The 19,356-nt window shown below is 39.3% G+C and overlaps 1 protein-coding gene across 6 annotated transcripts in view; it reads right to left on the reverse strand.

Moving 5' to 3' along the window:
- Window positions 1–19,356, reverse strand: part of PRUNE2 (prune homolog 2 with BCH domain) — a 233,612-nt gene that overhangs the window by 183,578 nt on the left and 30,678 nt on the right. For all 6 annotated transcript variants that reach the window (XM_032477876.1, XM_032477872.1, XM_032477875.1 and 3 more), the window contains exon 2: window positions 1,519–1,623. In XM_032477876.1, the coding sequence (XP_032333767.1) occupies window positions 1,519–1,623 (105 nt within the window). The remainder of the gene's footprint in view (window positions 1–1,518; window positions 1,624–19,356) is intronic.

Genomic DNA, 19,356 nt, shown 5'->3' on the forward strand with positions numbered 1-19,356 from the left:
ATTTAAACAGAGTCATACACAAGAAGGTGCAAAACCCTGCATTTATCCTATGTGTTAATACTCTGAAAGGGAGTAGCGAGATTCCTAGGAAAAATTAAAATGGAGATGCAGACCTGTGATGGAGGCAGGGTCCAACAAATTAAGAGGAAGATACAGATATTTAACAAATCCCCAGTATGCGACTCTTCACCAATTCTATATTTGTTCCCATGCTCATTTTTAGCAAGTCTTAGAAGGAGAAAAGAGGCCACATGTCTCCTTATCTATTTTTTCTGTCACAACTACTTTTCCCACTCCTTTTGTTGAACGTTATTATACTCATTCAAGACATTGTAGTTGGTAGTGGTGTCATTTTTATTACATAATTTCCTTAAGAGTTCATGCCACCATCAGTCTAAAAAACCAGTCTGGTTCAGCCAACTCTATGTGGTCAAGACAAGCAACACTTTTTTCTAGGAGTCAAAAACTCCAGTTAATAAGATTAGTATTTAATATGTGTGTTTTGACACAGATACATTTCTCTCCTCATACCAATTAATCTCCCAAGTAAAGTTTATCAAGTTTTAAGATAAATATGATAGAAAGCCATACATAGAGATCAGAATATTTTATGTGGCATTTTTGTCAGTTGCTGCCCTAAAGACATCCTTGCCACCTATAGCTCATTCTAGAAGACTGGGTTTCATGTCAGTTTTAATCATTCTAGATCAGCTATGCATACACTCAGAGCCAAAAATCCAAGCAAAATTGGAATAGAAACAATTGGACTCTGGAAAATTAAAGATTGTGTGAAATTGGAAATAGCACTGGGACACTCATAATGCAATATTTTAGGCTTTAAGATAATGTATTAATACGGGCTGATGAATTTTATGGAATGGTAATTTTAAAACAATTTATTAAAAGAAAGACCTTTTCCATCTCTGTTGGCATGTTATAGTACCACTTCACCAATTGCAAAGATCTTGCTTAAGGGAGATTACCACTAACTGAGAATGACCTTGCTGTACAAAGACTAAAAGGCAAAAAGAGACTATAGGTGTGACATGTAATACCCCTATTACTGGAAATTCCAGCCAATCTGCTCTCGACTTCACATAATGTTCATGCAGGTTATTCTGCACATATTTTTCTACTCCAGAGAGCAAGATTACCCAACAAGGATGATAAAGGATAACAAGAAATTCTGACCGTTGCTTTTGTCAGTTCTCTGAATTTCCATAAAATCAATCAACTATTATAAAATTTTTAAATTTTGTATTTGAAAAAAATGGATCTTATCTAAATAATGATTTATGCAGGGAATCAGCAAGGAACAACTAGAACAATGCCTAATGTACAGTAAGTGACTAATAGATGTTTGTGGACTAAGGGATTATAATGCATTTTATTCTCTGCAGCAACAAACCAGATCCTGAAAACCTACATTAATAGGTCCCTGGATTTTCGAGAAAAGGCTTGTTTTTAAAAGTTACATCATAAGTCAAATACAAAAAGCATCATCATCTTTTCTCTCACCTTGTCTAGAAAGTAAGCGTAAGTGAAGGCAGAAATGAGAGAATCCAAGTCACATGATTTATGTCCAATAACCACGTGGACTTTCTCCAGGCGTTTGCTTCGATTCTGAAACAAATTCAAATAAAACATCACAATTTAACAGATCGATATAAAGTGGACATTTTTCAACCTCTTTTTTTATAGTGTGCCTTGGCTACTGTTCATACACAACTGCAGAAATTCATAAATGTATCATGAAGTTTTACATGGGCACATAAAACTGCTCATGTTTAACACTCAGAAATGCTCATTCAAATTTTAGTTAATTGGCAGGAACAGAAAATTGCTGCTTTGCAACCTCGGGAGCGTCCCCGGGTGAAATCTGAACCCGGCCCCCGTACAGAAGACAAGGGGAGACTGAAGAAAGAGGCAGGCCACTCCAGACTGGTAGGTGGTAGGTTTAATAAGCAAGGGAACTTATATAAAGACCTGTCTCGGCAGTCATAAGACAGGAATATCTCCACCTTTGCACCCCCATAATTTTCAAAGTTTATGCAGAGGCCTTAACTGGGTTCAATCACGTATGGTCTCAACAACACATTGCTCCCTTGAGGCGGTGCCCTTGAAAATGCTTCCCAGTGTGGGATCGGTGGGCAGAGCATACATTTCAAGGACAGGGAGGGGGTGAGGATCCTCCAATGGCCAGGGTCTGGCTCTTGGGTCAGCTGGTGGTCACATCCTCTCCATGACCTCCTCGGACAAAAGTGTGGTTTTATTAAGATTATTTACAATCTAACTTGATATGAACTGTACGTCTGAGTCACCAGGTTTTAGTAAGAGATTGTTTTCATCTAAAGTGCAGTTCCAGAGTGTGCTCCATATCGTTTCCTTATCTAAGATGTTTTTCCTAATTTGAGAGACAAAGTGACCTTTTTCACACGTCCCCGGCATACCACACACAATTTGGTGGGAATTTATTTTTTCATGCCACATTTTGGGTGACAGGACATGCCCTCTCTGCATTATAGTCTATAATTCAGTAAAGGAAAGTTGTAACACTGTTCTTCCCCCTTCCCAGAGAAAGGAACGTGATCAGTATTATTGCCGTAAAAATACAAATCACTTGCTATTGAAGAGTATATATTGTCACCTCTCTGGAAGAGAAGACATACTGCTTTCTTTCCTGGTTAACACAGTAGTCACTTAAAATTCATAGAAGGCTAACATTTTGGAACACTGGGTTGGAAGTGCTAAAGAACCAATTGCTTCCAGAAATTTCACAAAACTGCCTGATAATGATCATTGCAACCTGATTGATATCTTTATAGTATTCCAGAGTTGACAGACATGTATACAGCCCCTCACTTTCCATCCTTTATTTTAATTTCTCTTTTTTGGACTGACTAGAACGCCAGCTCAATTGTAATGCTGCTCAAAAAGACTACATAAAAATTCACTGTTAATGACCATCTCAATAAAAGAAGACGTTATTTCTTTTTCTGTAGAACGAAGGTAAAGGATTGTTTAGTAACTTACTAGGTACCTTCCAAATAAATCTACAAATTTGTTGGTGTTTGTATGGAATTGCTGTATCAGACTCAGAAACTAGTTATTAACAACCAGGTTGTGGCCCAAGGAACATGATATATACTAAATCTTGAAGGGGGTGGGTCAAACAGTCTATCAACATGCAGAAGGATGGCAGGAACGATGTTGCAGGTGAGTCATCCAATATGCAACATTGTTCAATTAAAATAAATGCATATATTTTTAAATGTATTGACATGTTGATCTTTAGTGAAACAACATAATTTAAAAATATGTTATCAACACTGAAATAGATAAACAGCAAGTTTCTTCTGTATAGCACAAGCAACTATATTCAACATCGTGTAGTAACCTATAATGAAAAAGAAATATATGTATGTATATGTGTGACTGAAACATGATGCTGTACTCCAGAAATTGACACAACACTGGAAAATGACTATACTTCAATGAAAAAGAAGGAAAATTAAAACATAGGCTATAAACTCTCTGAAAATAATTACAACCACCACCCCGCCATCACCACCTATAACTCCCCTTCCTCCCTCTTCCAGCTTCCTTCCCTGCACCTTGTAAATTTAGAGCTGGCTCACCTGTACTTTATAAGGGTTCTAGTCTAGGCTCAGTTCTTATGCTCAAAGCCAGACTGCTTTCCTGCCAGATATTTTAGAGGAATCTTAAGAAATTTGGGTAAACGGAATTATACTCCATTACAACACAAACAAATGCTTTAGGAAATCATATTATTGTACAATGTTGTTCTTCCGAGAAGCTCGAAAGTCTAAGTAGACATTACCTCATTTCTCCTCCCGTATCTCTTGGGAGGCAGACAGTAAGAGGATTAGCAACACTCTTTATAGGTCAACGCAGTCTGTGATAGGACCAGGGTTACTCCCTGAACCCATGACCCCCGTACACTGGGCCCTGTCTCTTCTGCCTTGCACCCACCACTCCATAACACCATAATGACTTCAGATCTACAAAATGAGGGAGCTTGGGATTGAGGAGGAAAAGAGAATATTAAATATGACTTCTCAACACAGCAAGGCTTCAGAGAATTATAGCATCAAAATGACCCCAAAGCTGAGCTATCGGCTTTCTTGTCTAGGTTCTGTAACTCCTAGTCATAGCTCTGCGTTCAACACAACTTGCATGAAAGAAGACCTGGGGGAAAATAAGAGGGGTGTGTCAATTTATTTCCAAGCCCAAACCAATCATTAATTAGAAAAAAGAAAGGAGCTAAATAGGACTGTGAACCCAAATATGTTGGACCTATTCTCACAGCTCAGGAATCTTCTAAGATGATGATTTATTCACCCTTCTCCATTTAAAGAGAAAAGCCCGTATCATCTCGCAGGGCAGGCTGTAGAAGGTCCCAGAAGAAATCTTTGAGAGTTCTTTTTGGTGCCACATGCCTCTCCTTTTATGTTCTCTTGTTGCTCTTCTGATCCCCCTTCTTCTCACACATCAAGCTCCTTTCGAGTCATGGCTTCTTCTAGTGCCATCTGCTCATGTCTGCTGTCTGCAGTCAATGCCCCAGTTCCCAGGCTTCAGACTATCCTCCCCCACCACCCACCTCCATCAACACGCACCATTCTGGTGCCCATACTATCAGGGATCTCTCTGCTCCTCCACTAGATATTCCAAAAAAGAGACCATGCCAATGAGTATTCCTGGGTGAATGCCTTATCCACCAAGGTAACATATTTTCACTTTACAGAGACCTTCTAGAGATTATGCCACAATCCAATAAGATGACCAGAAGTCTCAGGCTGGCTGAAAATACTGAACCAGACAAAAAGGGACATCACAACCAGAAGGTACCTTTGGCACCTGCCAATAAGCCTTAAAAATGATAGGCTCAACTTCAAAAAATTCTTACATGTTCCTAAGCGCTGAGTTCCTACCAAAACCTGCTAAGATGTAATTAAAGGGTAGCAAAAGTCAGATATCATAGTAACCACACTCAGACAGCCTTCTGCCTGCTTGGAGGAATAAAACGTGAAATCAGTTATTTAACTCAACCAGTAGGTGAGCTAAAAAATGTGCAGGATTTGGCTTTTGAAATTAGAGGTCAAGAGCCAGAGAACACAGGTCCCACTTTCGATCTTGACAGTGTGAACAGAGCAAGAACAGGGGTGAAGAAAAGGCGGAAAAGTCTGGGGACTGAGTTCAGGGGCCCGGGGTAACAGGACATCCTTAAAGTGCCTGGTCCACTCTGCAGCAATGGCCCCACCTGCACAAACAGCAGTGAAACTGGTTCACAGAACTCAGAAGAGATTCCTGACCCCAGTGATACCTGGCACCTCCCGTAGTAGGTCTGTGGCCCTTCCTGTGTCGTATTTCTGCACAGTCACAGACTCACAGATGTTCAGCCTTAACATTTATGTCCCTCGATGCAGTTCAAATTGGGGTCTAGAGTATTCACAAACAGACAAATTATGCCCAAATAAAAGTGGCATATGTACAATTTTATCAATTCAATTCATTATTGTCATTCAACTAATAAAAACCAGTTTGTGCCAGGCAATGTACTAAGCCGTAGGGATACAGCAGTGAGCCAAACAGACAAAAATCTCAGCCCCCGTGGCCCTTGCAAGGAGATAGAAGGAACCAATAATTAGATAATGATAAATGCAAGGGTAGGGTGCCCTGGGATGTGGCTCACTGAGAGGGTGGCATTTGAATAAAGACTTGAAGTGAAGAAGGGGGACGTGGGAATATCTCAGGCCAAGGGAATAGCAGGTGCAAAGGTGAGAGGATGCTCCGGATGTTCAACAAATAGTTACTGTCTCGTGTGTACATTTTCTAAATGTGACTTTGTAAGCTCCTCGCCAGGAGTGAATAGATCGGGCAAGGAAATACCCTTTCCCTGGTATTGATACAAGCACACTAAGCATTACGGAGTCTCAGGAGACGGAGGATTCATTGTTACTACCTAACCCCAGTGCTGAGCAAGCCCAACACAAAATGCAATCTTGATAATGGGCTGAAATCGATCCTTCATTTATACAACACTCTCCACGTCTGAATAGATGGACAGAATCTTTCCATCATCAATATATAAAGGAAAACATAATGAACATGCCAGTATTTCAGATCACAATTTTAATATTTTTTCAAAGTGTAGTCCTACACACCATCAAAATGAGACTTTTTTTTTTTTATTGAAGTATAGTCTGTTTACAATGTTGTGTTAGTTTCTGGTGTACAGCATAGCGATTCAGTTATATGTGTGTGTGTGTATATATATATCTATATATATATATATATCTTTTCATATTCTTTTTCATTATAGGTTATTATAAAGTATTGGGTATAGTTACCTGTGTTATACAGTAGGGTCTTACTATTTATCTATTTTATATATAGCAGTTAGTATCTGCAAATTCCAAACTCCCAATTTATCTTTCCATCTCTCCCTTTACCCCCGGTAACCATGTTTGTTTTCTATGTCAGTGAGTCTGTTTCTGTTTTGTAAATAAGTTCATTTGTATCATATTTTTAGATTTCACATATAAGTGGTATCATATGGTATTTTTCTTTCTCTTTCTGGCTTACTTCACTTAGTATGATAATCTCCAGGTCCATCCATGTTGCTGCAAATGGCATTATTTCATTCTTTTTTATGGCTGAGTAATATTCCTCTCTCTCTGTCTGTGTGTGTGTGTGTGTGTATCACAACTTTTTTATCCAGTCACCTGTTGATGGACACTTAGGTTGCTTCCATGTCTTGGCTATTGTAAATAGTGCTGCTATGAATATTGGGGTGCATGTATCTTTTCAAATTAGAATTTCTTCCATATATACGCCCAGGAGTGGGATTGCGGGATCATATGTAAGTCTAAAATGGGACTCCTTAATGAAGTTTACTTCTTATCTCTTTTTAAAACCAGAAAATGCCTAAGCATTCAGATTCAACTGCCCACAAGAACAATTTGCACTTGTCAGGCAAAAGCACTTTCAAACACACCCACAAACATCAGAACTGATCAGAAAAAGGGCTTCAGAGTCTCGCCATTAGCTTAGGCCCCTCCATCAGTTTTCTCTTAACTCCACCCTCTGAGGACAAGAGCTGCTGTGGCCTACGACACTCACATCTAGAGCCCCACAATTCCCCTTTAAGTCAACAAGCAACACAGCTGCACTGCTTTCTCCATACCCGTCCTACTCAACCTTCTTTCCTTAAAAATCCTATGGAAATGTTTTCAAAAATAATTAATCAAAGTGAATTTTGTTTCAAGAACACTGTGGACAAAGCCCACAGAAGTTGGAGAGTCCCTTTCCTTACACAATAAAGCAGGGCTCATATCTCATGGAGAAGCAAGAGAAAAAGAAGTCGCTTGAATTCATCAGATGGTATCTCCAAAGAAATTCAGGCACAGCAAACAATTGGCAGTCTACTTAGTGCTTCCTTGACTACTTCGAACTCCAAGTCAATGAGGGGTCTTTCTTCCTGGAGTCTGGCTCTGGGTGCAAAGAAAAGAGCCCTGTTCCTCCCCAGATGAACCCCGTGCACCTGTGGCTGCCATGATTCTAAGTAGGAAGACTCACAGGATGTGCAGGAGGAAAACCTACATGCTGCTCATGTCCCCGTCAGTCCCCATCTCTACGCCAGTCACAGTCACCAGGAAAGCCAGGAGGGAGGGGATGCATGACGAACCACAGCCGAATGAGCAGTGAAGACAGTGAGCTGTGGAGCTGCCCAGAGCAACCTGGTTCTCCAGAGCCAAGCACAAAAGCTCCCTGATCAGCTCTGTTGCATATGAATAAACTCACATCCTTTGTTCACTTGGTAAATGAATGAGATGCCTCTTGATACTAGCCTGGGGTTTAAGATGATTTCTGTTACTCCTGACCTCCTGAATTTCTCATAATCTTATCATTACCTGGAAAAAGGTTGGGACACAGAGAGAGAGAATGCTAGAAGGATAACAGAGCATCAATCAAGGGTTAAAAAAAGCGAAGAAGGAAATGCTTATCACTCTTTGCTAAGTCCCCAGGGAGTTTCCCCACCAAGTGAAACCTTTGTATTTTATTCTTTATTTTTGTTTTTCTGGTAAGAAAAGAACCACGTGTCATTAAAAAATTCAGACACAACAAAAATTAATAAGATAACCACTGTTAACATTTGTTGACTCTTTTACATTTTAAATTTACGTGTATATATTATTAACACATATACTTTACAAAAATGGAGTGCATCTACTCCTACTCTGTAGAGACTTTGTTTTTTTTTTTTTTTTTTCCTTCACTTAAAAATATACTATGATCAGCTCTAGTAGTTTTTGTGTGGACCTTTTAGGGATTTCTATATATAGTAACATGTCATCGGCATATAGTGACACTTTTACCTCTTCTTTTCCAATTTGGATCCCTTTTATTTCTCTCTCTTGCCTGATTGCTGTGGCTAGGACTTCCAAGACTATGTTGAATAGGAGTGGTGATAGTGGGCATCCTTGTCTTGTCCCAGATTTTAGTGGGAAGCTTTAGAGTTTTTCACCGCTGAGTACTATGCTGGCTGTAGGTTTGTCATATATGGCTTTTATTATGTTGAGATACGTTCCCTCTATACCCACTTTGGTGAGAGTTTTTATCATAAATGAGTGTTGAATTTTATCAAATGCTTTTTCTGAGAGAGGCTGGAGGAATAACATTCCCAGACTTCAGACAATGCTATAGAGCTACAGTAATCAAGACAGCATGGTATAGGTACAAAAACAGACATATAGACCAATGGAACAGAGTAGAGATCCCAGAAATGAACCCACAAACTTTTGGTCAACTACTCTTCAACAAAGGAGGCAAGAATATACAATGGAATAAAGACAGTCTCTTCAGCAAATGGTGTTGGGAAAACTGGACAGCAGCATGTAAATCAATGAAGCTAGAACACTCCCTTACACCATACACAAAAATCAACTTAAAATGGATCAAAGACTTAAATATAAGACAAGATACAATAAACGTCCTAGAAGAAAATACAGATAAAAACATTATCTGACATACATCTCAAAAATGTTCTCCTAGGGCAGTCTACCCAAGCAATAGAAATAAAAGCAAGAATAAACAAATGGGACCTAGTGAAATTTACAAGCTTCTGCACAGCAAAGGAAACCATAAGTAAAACAAAACGACAACTTACGGAATGGGAGAAAATTTTTGCAAATGAAACCAACAAAGGCTTGATCTCCAGAATATATAAGCAGCTCATACGACTTAATAAGAAAAAAAAAACCACCCAATCCAAAAATGGGCAGAAGACCTAAACAAACAATTCTCCAAGGAAGACATACAAATGATCAAAAGGCACATGAAAAAATGCTCAGTATCACTAATTATCAGAGAAATGCAAATCAAAACTACAATGAGGTATCACCTTGCACCAGTCAGAATGGCCATCATTCAAAAGTCCACAAATGACAAATGCTGGGCAGGCTGTGGAGAAAAGGGAACCCTCCTACACTGCTGGTGGGAATGCAGTTTGGTGCAGCCACTGTGGAAAACAGTATGGAGATTCCTCAAAAGACTAGGAATAGACTTATCATGTGACCCAGGAATCCCGCTCCTGGGCATATATCTAGAAGGAACCCTACTTCAAAAAGACACCTCCACCCCAATGTTCATAGCAACACTATTTACAATAGCCAAGACATGGACATGGAAAGAGCCTAAATGTCCATCAACAGATGACTGGATAAAGAAGAGGTGGTATATTTATACAATGGAATAATAGTCAGCCATAAAAACCGAGAACATAACACCATTTGCAGCAACATGGATGCTCCTGGAGAATGTCATTCTAAGTGAAGTAAGCCAGAAAGAGAAAGGAAAATACCATATGAGATCACTCATATGTGGAATCTAAAAACAAACAAACAAACAAACAAAGCATAAATACAAACAGAAACAGACTCATAGATATAGAATACAAACTTGTGGTTGCCAAGGGGGTGGGGGGTAGGAAGGGACTTCAAAATTGTAGAATAGATAAACAAGATTACACTGTATAGCACAGGGAAATATATACAAGACCTTATGGTAGCTCACAGAGAAAAAAATGTGACAATAAATATATATATGTTCATGTATAACTGTAAAATTGTGCTCTACACTGGAATTTGACACAACATTGTAAAATGATTATAAAGCAATAAAGAATGTTAAAAAAAAAAGTATACTATGGACCTTTTCTGTGACTGAAACTACAGATCTTCATTCTTTATGGCTTAATAGTAGCAGCTGTGTGGACACATCTGTGTGTATGGAGGAGGAGTGTGGGGTTGAAATGTATGTATAGAATTTCTGAAATCAGGATAGTTTTTTTTTTAAATCTCCATGATTTTGCCAAATAGGATATTCTGACCCATTGGCCCCCTAGTCCAGTCCAGTCTCAGTCCAATGGTTAATTAATAATGAATAATGCGTGACTGGGAGGCTGTAATTGATTTCTTCTACGAGCTGTACCTCAGGTCACGCGTAAAAGCAAAAACATTTACCAGAATCTACAAATGCAGGACATAGACATTTTATATTGAATTTTCTTGTAAATGTCCTAATTTAATTGGTGGCGTACTGGATGAATATAAACCAATGAATGAGGAAAAGGCAGAAGGCCTTCAATGATGAGACAAATGATTTTGAGGTAATTTAATTGTCTCACTTACTGATAAAACTGAAACCTAATCAACTCAGAGAAGTATATATTGCTGTAGCCTCTCCCTTCCTTGCCCTCCCCACCAACCCCAATAATATTTTCCTTCAGCCTCTCTTTACCATGTCGAAGATGGCCCTCTTTTAATATCTCTCATTTGAAAAATGGAGGCCAGGAGTCAATCTGAGCAAATTCAGTTTAAGTGGCTCAGATCCTGTGTACCTGTACCTCCTTCTAGACTGTCAAATGCAGAGGCCATTGTGGGTAGGCGGTGGAGGAGCCAAAGGCTAAACCCAGCTATCGTCTGAGCCTTTCAACTTGGGTGGGCCATCTGGGTCCCCAGTTCCCTTGGGGTCAGGCTCCTTTTAGCTGGAGCATTGGACACTGACTCAACCACTCTTTGCCCTTCTCAGCTGAGTTCATTCTTCCTCAAACTGTTCACTAACCATCTTGAAAATAGAGTGTTCTTAAAAGGAATGATCTTACATATGGTTTATAACCTTCTTCTGGATCATGAGAATGAGTTGGGCCAGAATTGTTATTTTACTTACAGCATTTCATCTTTTACAATTTTTGTGCTTTTAAAATTTTTGTTTTTTAATTGAAGTATAGTTGATTTACAATGTTGTGTTAGTTTCTGGTGTACAGCATAGTCATTCAGTTTATATATATATTCTTTTTTGTATTCTTTTTCATTATAGGTTATTACAAGCTATTGAATATAGTTCCCTGTGCTATACAGTAGGGCCTTGTTGCTTATCTATTCTGTACATGATAGCTTATATCTGCTAATCCCAAACTCCTAATTTATCCCTCCCCTCCCCTTTTCCCTTTGGTAACAAGGTTCTCTTTCTGACAATGTCCTCAAAGGACAGTTTTGGCGGACAGTACCATTATTTTTTCTTCACAGCTTCAGCCATAAAAGGTCAAGGATGGTCCCTCCAACTCCTTATCTTTCCTGAAGAGCTACTGTAGCAATTGTCCTACACAGCGTTCTAAGATAACAATTTTTCAGCCATTCTGTTTTTGGGGGAACCGTGCCCATACTTTTACTACCAACTGGAAGGGGTAGCTCTTTGATATCCCATTGAGATATTGCTTCCCTCCACCTTAAATGGCTGTCCCAGCCCAGAAGTTTGTCCTCCATGGTTTCATAGGATTTCATGATTGCTCCACCTTCCTCTTTTTAGACTTAAGTGCTGTAGTCTTTTTCGTCTAGTCTCATGTAGACATATATCTGGGTCCACAAGGGTTTCCTTTGCATCTCTGACCTTCTGCTGCTGGTGCCCCTTTGCTATGTTTAGGCCTTGTTATGAGCTGACGAGCGTCCCCAAAACTCATATGTCAAAGCCCTAACCCCCAATGTGATGGTATTTGGAGATGAGGCCTTTGAAAAATAACTGGGTATAGATGAAGTCATGAGGGTGGGGCCCTCAAGATGGAATTAGTGCTCTTATAAACACCAGAGTGCTTGTTCCCTCTCTCCCTGCCCCTCCATCTCTGTATCTCTATTTCTATCTCTCTCTGCCGTGTAGGATTGAAGGGAGAAAGAGGTTGTCTACAAGCCCAGAAGATGGTCCTCACCAGAACCCAACCACGCTTGTACCCTGACCTTGGACTTCCAGCCGTCAGAACTGGGAGAAAGAAATTTCTGGCGTTTAAGCCACCCAGTCTATGGTATTTTGTTATGGCAACCCAAACTGGCTAAGACAGACCACCAGGTTGGAGTTATTCCAAAATTCAAAACCACCTAGCAGATAACTGAACTTTAGAGAAAGCTTAGAAGAGCTTCTTTTACTAAATGATTGATGTCAAAGGCAAGACAAGGGTTTTAAAAACCAAAGGAAAAAGAATACCCCTGCTACACACACACTGAAAACTATACCCATGTCACCTAAGGTTAATTTACTGTCAAACTTAGAGTTAATTTATACTATAATAGTAATGTGAATTACTTTATAAAATAATGGATGTTCATTTCAAAATATTTGGTAAATATAGAAATAAAAAGAAAAGAACTCTCAAGACCCAAAATAATCACTATGAACATTCAATGTATTCTTTCCAACTTTTTCCTATGAGTGTTTATGAGTGTTCTCTTTTATAATACTGTCATCATATTATACATAATATTTGGTGGCTTCTCTTTTTTTAACAATATTCTGAGTATTCTTTAAAAATTCTAAACTATAAATGCTGGGATGACCAGGAATATGTGTTTGCTTTTGAAACCCCAGCTGGCCAGCCTATTGCTTCACACACAGTAAGTGCTCAATAACCACTGAACAAAATGAATGAATAAATAAATGACTGTGACATTTAATGGAATATACTATTCTTTAATAAGGCTCATAATTTCTTTAGGCAGTTCCCTACTGTTGTAGATTTATTTTAATTTTTTGATAGTATAAATAAGACTGAAGGGAATATTTCGAACATAATATTTTTGTGCCCATCCCTACTTATTTCTTCAGGATAAACTGAATTTTACATTTCTGGGTCAAAGAATGTAAATATTTTAATGCTTAACAAAAAAGTTGTAGAAATTTACATTTTTACCTACAGAAATACCTGATTTTCAAGTCTTCAAATCTACATTTAAGCATTATCATGTTGATAGGTAAAATAGTGCCTTAATGTTAATTTGTATTCATTATAAAATAAATAATAAATTATGTTTTTAGGTCATTTTTTCATATGGATACAAACATTACTGTCTTCATATGAACATATTTTTTGTGCATTACTCGCTACATGCCTTTTTAGGATGTTTATCCTATTGTCACTGATGAATTAAAATGCTATATTATTAACAAATTCAACTCTGGTAACATCAATAAGATATTACTTTGTTCTCTGGCCTTGGGCACTATGGAACAGCTTGTTCAATAGGTTGCATTAAGTATGCAATAAGCATGCATTATTTAATATAACATTATCCTTTCAAGCACTACAGAGCAGTGGTACACTCTGGACCATCTTTTCCTCAATCTACCTACTGTGCTTTCTGAAAATGTTGCAATAATACAGGTCAGAGTCTGCCTTGGTCCCTAGCTCTTGACTGGACTGCATTCACTTCTCTTGTAATTAGCCTCATGTAAAAATGATAATACAACTTAAATGTAAATCTAAAGTGTTGAATGTATCATTATTCAGTGTCTTTAAAAGCAGTGAAATTTTGGTAGACAACAGCACCAAACAGAATGACAGACCTAAGAGACTAGATCTTAAAAGTTCTCATCAGAAGGAAAAAAATTGTAACTATGTGAAGTGATGGATGTTAACTAGGCTTATTGTGGTGATGATTTCACAATATATACAAATATCAAATCATTATGTTGTACAACTGAAACAAATATAATGTTATATATAAACCATATCTCAACAAAAATACATACTTATGACATGTGATTCAGCTACTTCAATTTTATGTGGAAAAAGAATGACAAAAGGTAAGCAATAGAGTAAGAGATAGTATTTGTATAATATATGCACCATCTTGCCACTAAAAGGGCAATATTCCTAACTTACAAGAAGTTTCTACACACTGATTTAGAAAAATGCAAACAACCAATGAATAATCAGTAAAAGTGCGAACAAGCAATTAACAGAAGAAGAAAAGAATAAATAAAAAGAAATCCAACCTCACTAGTAGTCATGGAAATGCAAATTAGACCAACAATGAAATGTCATTTTTTTGCCATCAGATTGGCAAAAATCGAGAGTGGGAATAACTTGACAGTATCCATTAAAATGCAGAATGTTCACACTTTCTGATCCAACTTACTTATTTCATTTTCAGGCAACTATTCTATAGCAATAAAATCACCAATAAATATGGATATTTTAAAATACCTTATTATAATTTAAAATCCTTTGTTAAATATGGATTTTTAATAAAACCCTAGAGTCTTTATGGAAGCAGTATTTGTATTGGAGGGGGAAAAAAACAAAATAAGAAACAGTGCTAGTGTATAACAACCAAGGAGTTGTTGGCTAAATTACTGACTCTCCATAAGGTAGAACCAAAGGAGTTATTACCAAACAAATGAGTTAGATCAATATCTAATGACCTGGAAAGATGTTTTCCAATATTCTTCCCACTACCTCACATGGCTGCTTCTTCCTTCCTGGGCTCTGCCTCTCAGAAGAAAAGCACACTGTGGTTTCCGCTCGGGTGACACTAATGTCTTGCTGACCGCACCAGGATCACCTACTAGGACACTATTGTACCTCAAATTCCTGAGCTCCATCCCTGACACTTAGAATTAGTAGGTCTGCAGTAAAGTCTAAGAATACTGTGGCTCGTTTGGAAACCGTGGCCTGAAAGGGGACCCACGATGAGCTCCCAAGGACCATCTGGCTTCGGTAAATTGCAGAATGTATCTGTGTTTGGTTTTTGAAAGGGACTGCGAGAGTTGCTCTAGATTAAGTACAATTTCAGAGGGAACTCCTTGTGTTATAATATTTAGACTTACTTAAATTTAGAGTTAGAGGTAGTGGACCGCAGAGTAAGAGAAGAAACCACATAAACTCCTATTTTTCTTGTTCTTTCAAGTTTTCTGGCTTTTATTTTTTTTTAAATATGCTTCACAATGTGCCTTATATGCTAGTCTAGTAAAACATGAACAGAATTCATAAATAAATATATGTCTTGAGAGAATGAACTCAAAAGACTTTTACTAACTCTGTGCTACAACCAAAAAATATTAGAGACCACTTTTTATGGGTGAGGAACTAAGAACGGAGAAAGAAAGAGCAGAGGTGAGTGGTAACTGCGTCCCCCAGCTAAAGTCTGCCATGCTACCGCCTTGGCCCAACTTTCTCTTTCTGCTGCAGAGTGTGGAGAAACAAAAGTCAGCCACACAAAGGAAAATAGACAGTAAGTCTCTTCATCTGTTGGCGTGTGCAGTCTTACATCCTAGTCACCCATGCATGTGGCGGTTGGCTGTTCACCATCAGAGACCCAGTTCTACAAGATCAATCGTTCCTTTCAAGCCCTGGCCACATCTTGAACTTGGCATCCCCAAGAGTTCCCAAGGCAGTGAGTGCTCTGCACAAAGTAGGTGCTCAAATTAACCTTTGATAGTGGAAACAATGATATTGCATGTAACAGTTGGGCAGAAGAGAGTTTTCAATTTTTGTATCTCTGTCATGTTCCTATGAAACAACATTCCTCCTAACGAGGAACACTTTGTTAATAGCCCCGAAGTTAAAAATTATGTTACAGGCTGCCAGTAATCATCCCTCTCTCAAGCTTAACAGATTCTCACTTCATGGGCTCTCTCTCTGAATCTTTCTCTACACACACACGTGCGCGCACACACACACACACACACGCTCACCCCAGAATATAGTGACACGTGCATTGTGCCTACCTCCTGGTGTAAAGGTCCCGTAAAATGATTTTATAAAGTAACAGATTTTATGAGTATTATTTATCACATATTATCACATATTACTTATCATGTATTTTCCTTCCTCTTAAGACTTAGAACATTTCACTTCTGAGTCGATTCCACATTCTAATTCATTTATTATTCTGAAGACATAACTGTTGTAATAATGTTATTTTTAAATGTTTCAAGCAGTGGAAAGTAGTACACTATGGAACTCTGTCAAAACATGACTTGCTATTAGCATCTGTATGCCAAGCAAGCCCATCCTGAGCCCTGATCCGTGAACCCCCATAGAAGGGCTTAATTGTAACTAGCTACCGCATGTTACTTAGCTCTGTCCCCAGCACATAGGGTGTCGGTGTAGAGTAATTTTTAAATTCCAGTTTACATGACTTCAAGACAAAAAGGGAATTTATTGTATTAATAATCAGAGATAGGTTGCTGCCCCAAGGTGCTGATTTTCTAAAGAATCCCAAAACTTCATAGGAAGTTCTCTTTTATCTCTTTTGCAGTTATACAGTATCTCTTTGGTTGACAAAATGTGGGAAATGTGTTATAAAGCTCAAATTGCCTCCGACTGCCTCTTCATAAGGAGGACAACGAGACATACGACCGCTTTCCCCAAAGGTCGTTACGTGTTGGAATTCAGAAAGTCCTTCTCACAAAAGGCTGAATAAGGGGGATGAGTATGTGGAGTTTTCTCGGGCCTCTCTGTGGTGCATGTTTGAAAGTGTAAGTAATTAAAAATTACTCCAAAAGACTGAATCAAGAAAGGAAAGAGGTTTTCAAGAAAGAAGGAGAGAAAGGAAAGGAAGAAAAGAGAGAGAAAGAAGAAAGGAATGGGGAGGGAGGGTGGGGAAGGGGAGGGAGGAGGAGGGGAAGCCCTTTCGGCCCCTCCCCGGGCCTTAGGGAAAGCCGGGGCCCTGACTGCACACTCGGGGCAGCTGCTCAGAGTGTGTCTGGTTTTGATTCCTAGAGGTGAATCAGCACTTAGAACTGGACCTGGTAAAAATACTGAATTAAATACCTATTGAAAGAATAGACCAAAGCAATAGATCAGGAGCCCACATTCTGAGTTCATGGGCAGCTAAGGCCTAGGCTGAGACTAGAACAGCACAACCAGAAGAACGCTTGTCTGCCGTCCCAGCTGCCTCTCTCCTCCCTCATCTGCCACCCTGCTCCCTCCCACAAACCCTCCCTCGTCCCACACCTCTCTGCACATTCCTCCTTGTCTCTGTCTCATGGGGAGGGCGTGGAGGAGAACGGAGGTGTTTATGACACTGTTAGGGCAGCCATGTAGCTAGGTATGAGCAGAGAAAGGCGGAGGCAGGCCAAATGGCAGGAATTGGGCAGAAAGGAGGGGCACAGGCCAAATGCAGGAAACCATACATCACGTAAGCACCAGAGGTCCCAGGGCAGAGAAAGAAAAGCAGGAACCTCTGGGCTGATAAGTGGTCACACATTTTGGGGTGACGAGAGGCCTGGAGGCCGAGTAAGAAAGGTGGGCAAAGGCAGGAATCTCCAGTTTCTGAATGCAACCTTTTGCTCATTATGCCCTCATTTCCATAAAATTAGCCTTGCAGATTAGAAGTACCCATCATGCACTGACACCATGACACTTCCAATCCAGACTAAATAAGGAGAAAAATCCCTCCTCCCTTCGGGAAGGTAGAGTTGGGATGAAAGTCAGGAAATACGACCCCAGACCCTTCCCTCACCAATGAATATTCCACCCATTCATTTTTACACCCTATGCAACCAACTTGAAAAACTCAAGGCAGCCACTCACCTGAGCCTGCCTGCTCTTCCCTTGAGAGTGTACTGTCCATCCCTTAATAAACCCTCACTTTACTTTCTTAACCTCCGAGTCTTATCTCTGAAGTCTTTCTGGGACGAGACAAGAACCTGGACAACAGTTACACCTACCGGCAACAATACCATCAATCAGCTCACAACAAAGGACAAACAAACCCTCTTCAACCCCAGAAAGCCAACCCACAGCACCCTGACACGACCCCAGTGGAATCTTCCGTGATGTAATTGAACAAAGAAGATGTTCTCAGTGGAACTAGGATTCAGGGCTAAATCAGTGAGACTTCCCAGGGCTGTCAGGTTAACTTTGTATCAGGAAAATTACTGGAGGAAAATAAAGACCTGAGAGCCTTCCCTTTTGCTTTACCTTTGTGGTTTTGCTTTTTTCCCCTCTTCATCTTGGCAGCCTAACGTCATCCCTATGCTCTTACATGCACGTATCTGAATGTTTATCCTGGCTGCAGGAAGTCAAAAACAATTTTTAAAAGGTGGAGAAATAGCCCCCAATTGTGAGTTCAATTGTGATTCACTCGGGCACTCAGACCTGCTTCCCTGTTTTTTACTTTCCTCATCCGTGGAAAGAAGAAACGCACTTTGAACACAAGCTGAGTTCAAGGATGGTGGGGGGCAAGGGCACTTCTTTATAAACGGTTTCTTATCAATATATTCTGGGAAAACTTTGGATGACTCTTTGTAAACATATGACATGCACTAAGTGTTTCTGTAAAACTTTTATGGTAACTTACATCAATAACAGAGGGAAAAGATCCAAAATAACAAAAGGTATGATGACCTTTGAACGACTGCACGTTACCTGTTGTCTTCTATCCATCTAAACACATTTTCAAGAGTCACTACTAAGAATATAGAACCTTCTGAAAAATAAGATGTTCATCTTTGTGTTCATATTTGTGCAGACCTGAGCTGTTGGGTTCTGCTCCATTTTTTTGTGCCCAGCGTTAGGAATAACCCCTTGAATGAGATGCATATGGTAATAAGGAGGAACCAACATTACTGTTAACACCTGTATAGAAATTTAGAAGCTAAAAAACATCCCCTTAGTTTAGCCATCCACTTCCCGCAATAGCTGCACTAGGGGATGGACAAGGACCAAGGGCGTTCCATAAAAGGGAAGCCTACTAGTCGGGTCATTTACACAGTCCCCCTGAAGCAACTCACAGAAGCATCTCTAGGACAGAGGACTTTGCCCAGGGGTGGGCAACACCCAATCCCTGAGCTTCGAAATACAGTATCAACAAAAAAGAAAAATTAGAAAGAAAGAGAGGAATGGAGGAAGAGAGGAAAGAAGAAAGACATAAACATAAGTTGTGCTTATGTTACTACTTCTCAAATTTGCCCTGAAGATTCATATTTAATAAGTAATAGCCTAATTTTTCATTGCTATTTCCCTCTTCTTTAAAGCTTCTTATAAGTTGCAGGAATTTA

The sequence above is a fragment of the Camelus ferus genome, chromosome 4 (assembly GCF_009834535.1).
Source record: "Camelus ferus isolate YT-003-E chromosome 4, BCGSAC_Cfer_1.0, whole genome shotgun sequence".
NCBI classification, from domain to species: domain Eukaryota; kingdom Metazoa; phylum Chordata; class Mammalia; order Artiodactyla; family Camelidae; genus Camelus; species Camelus ferus.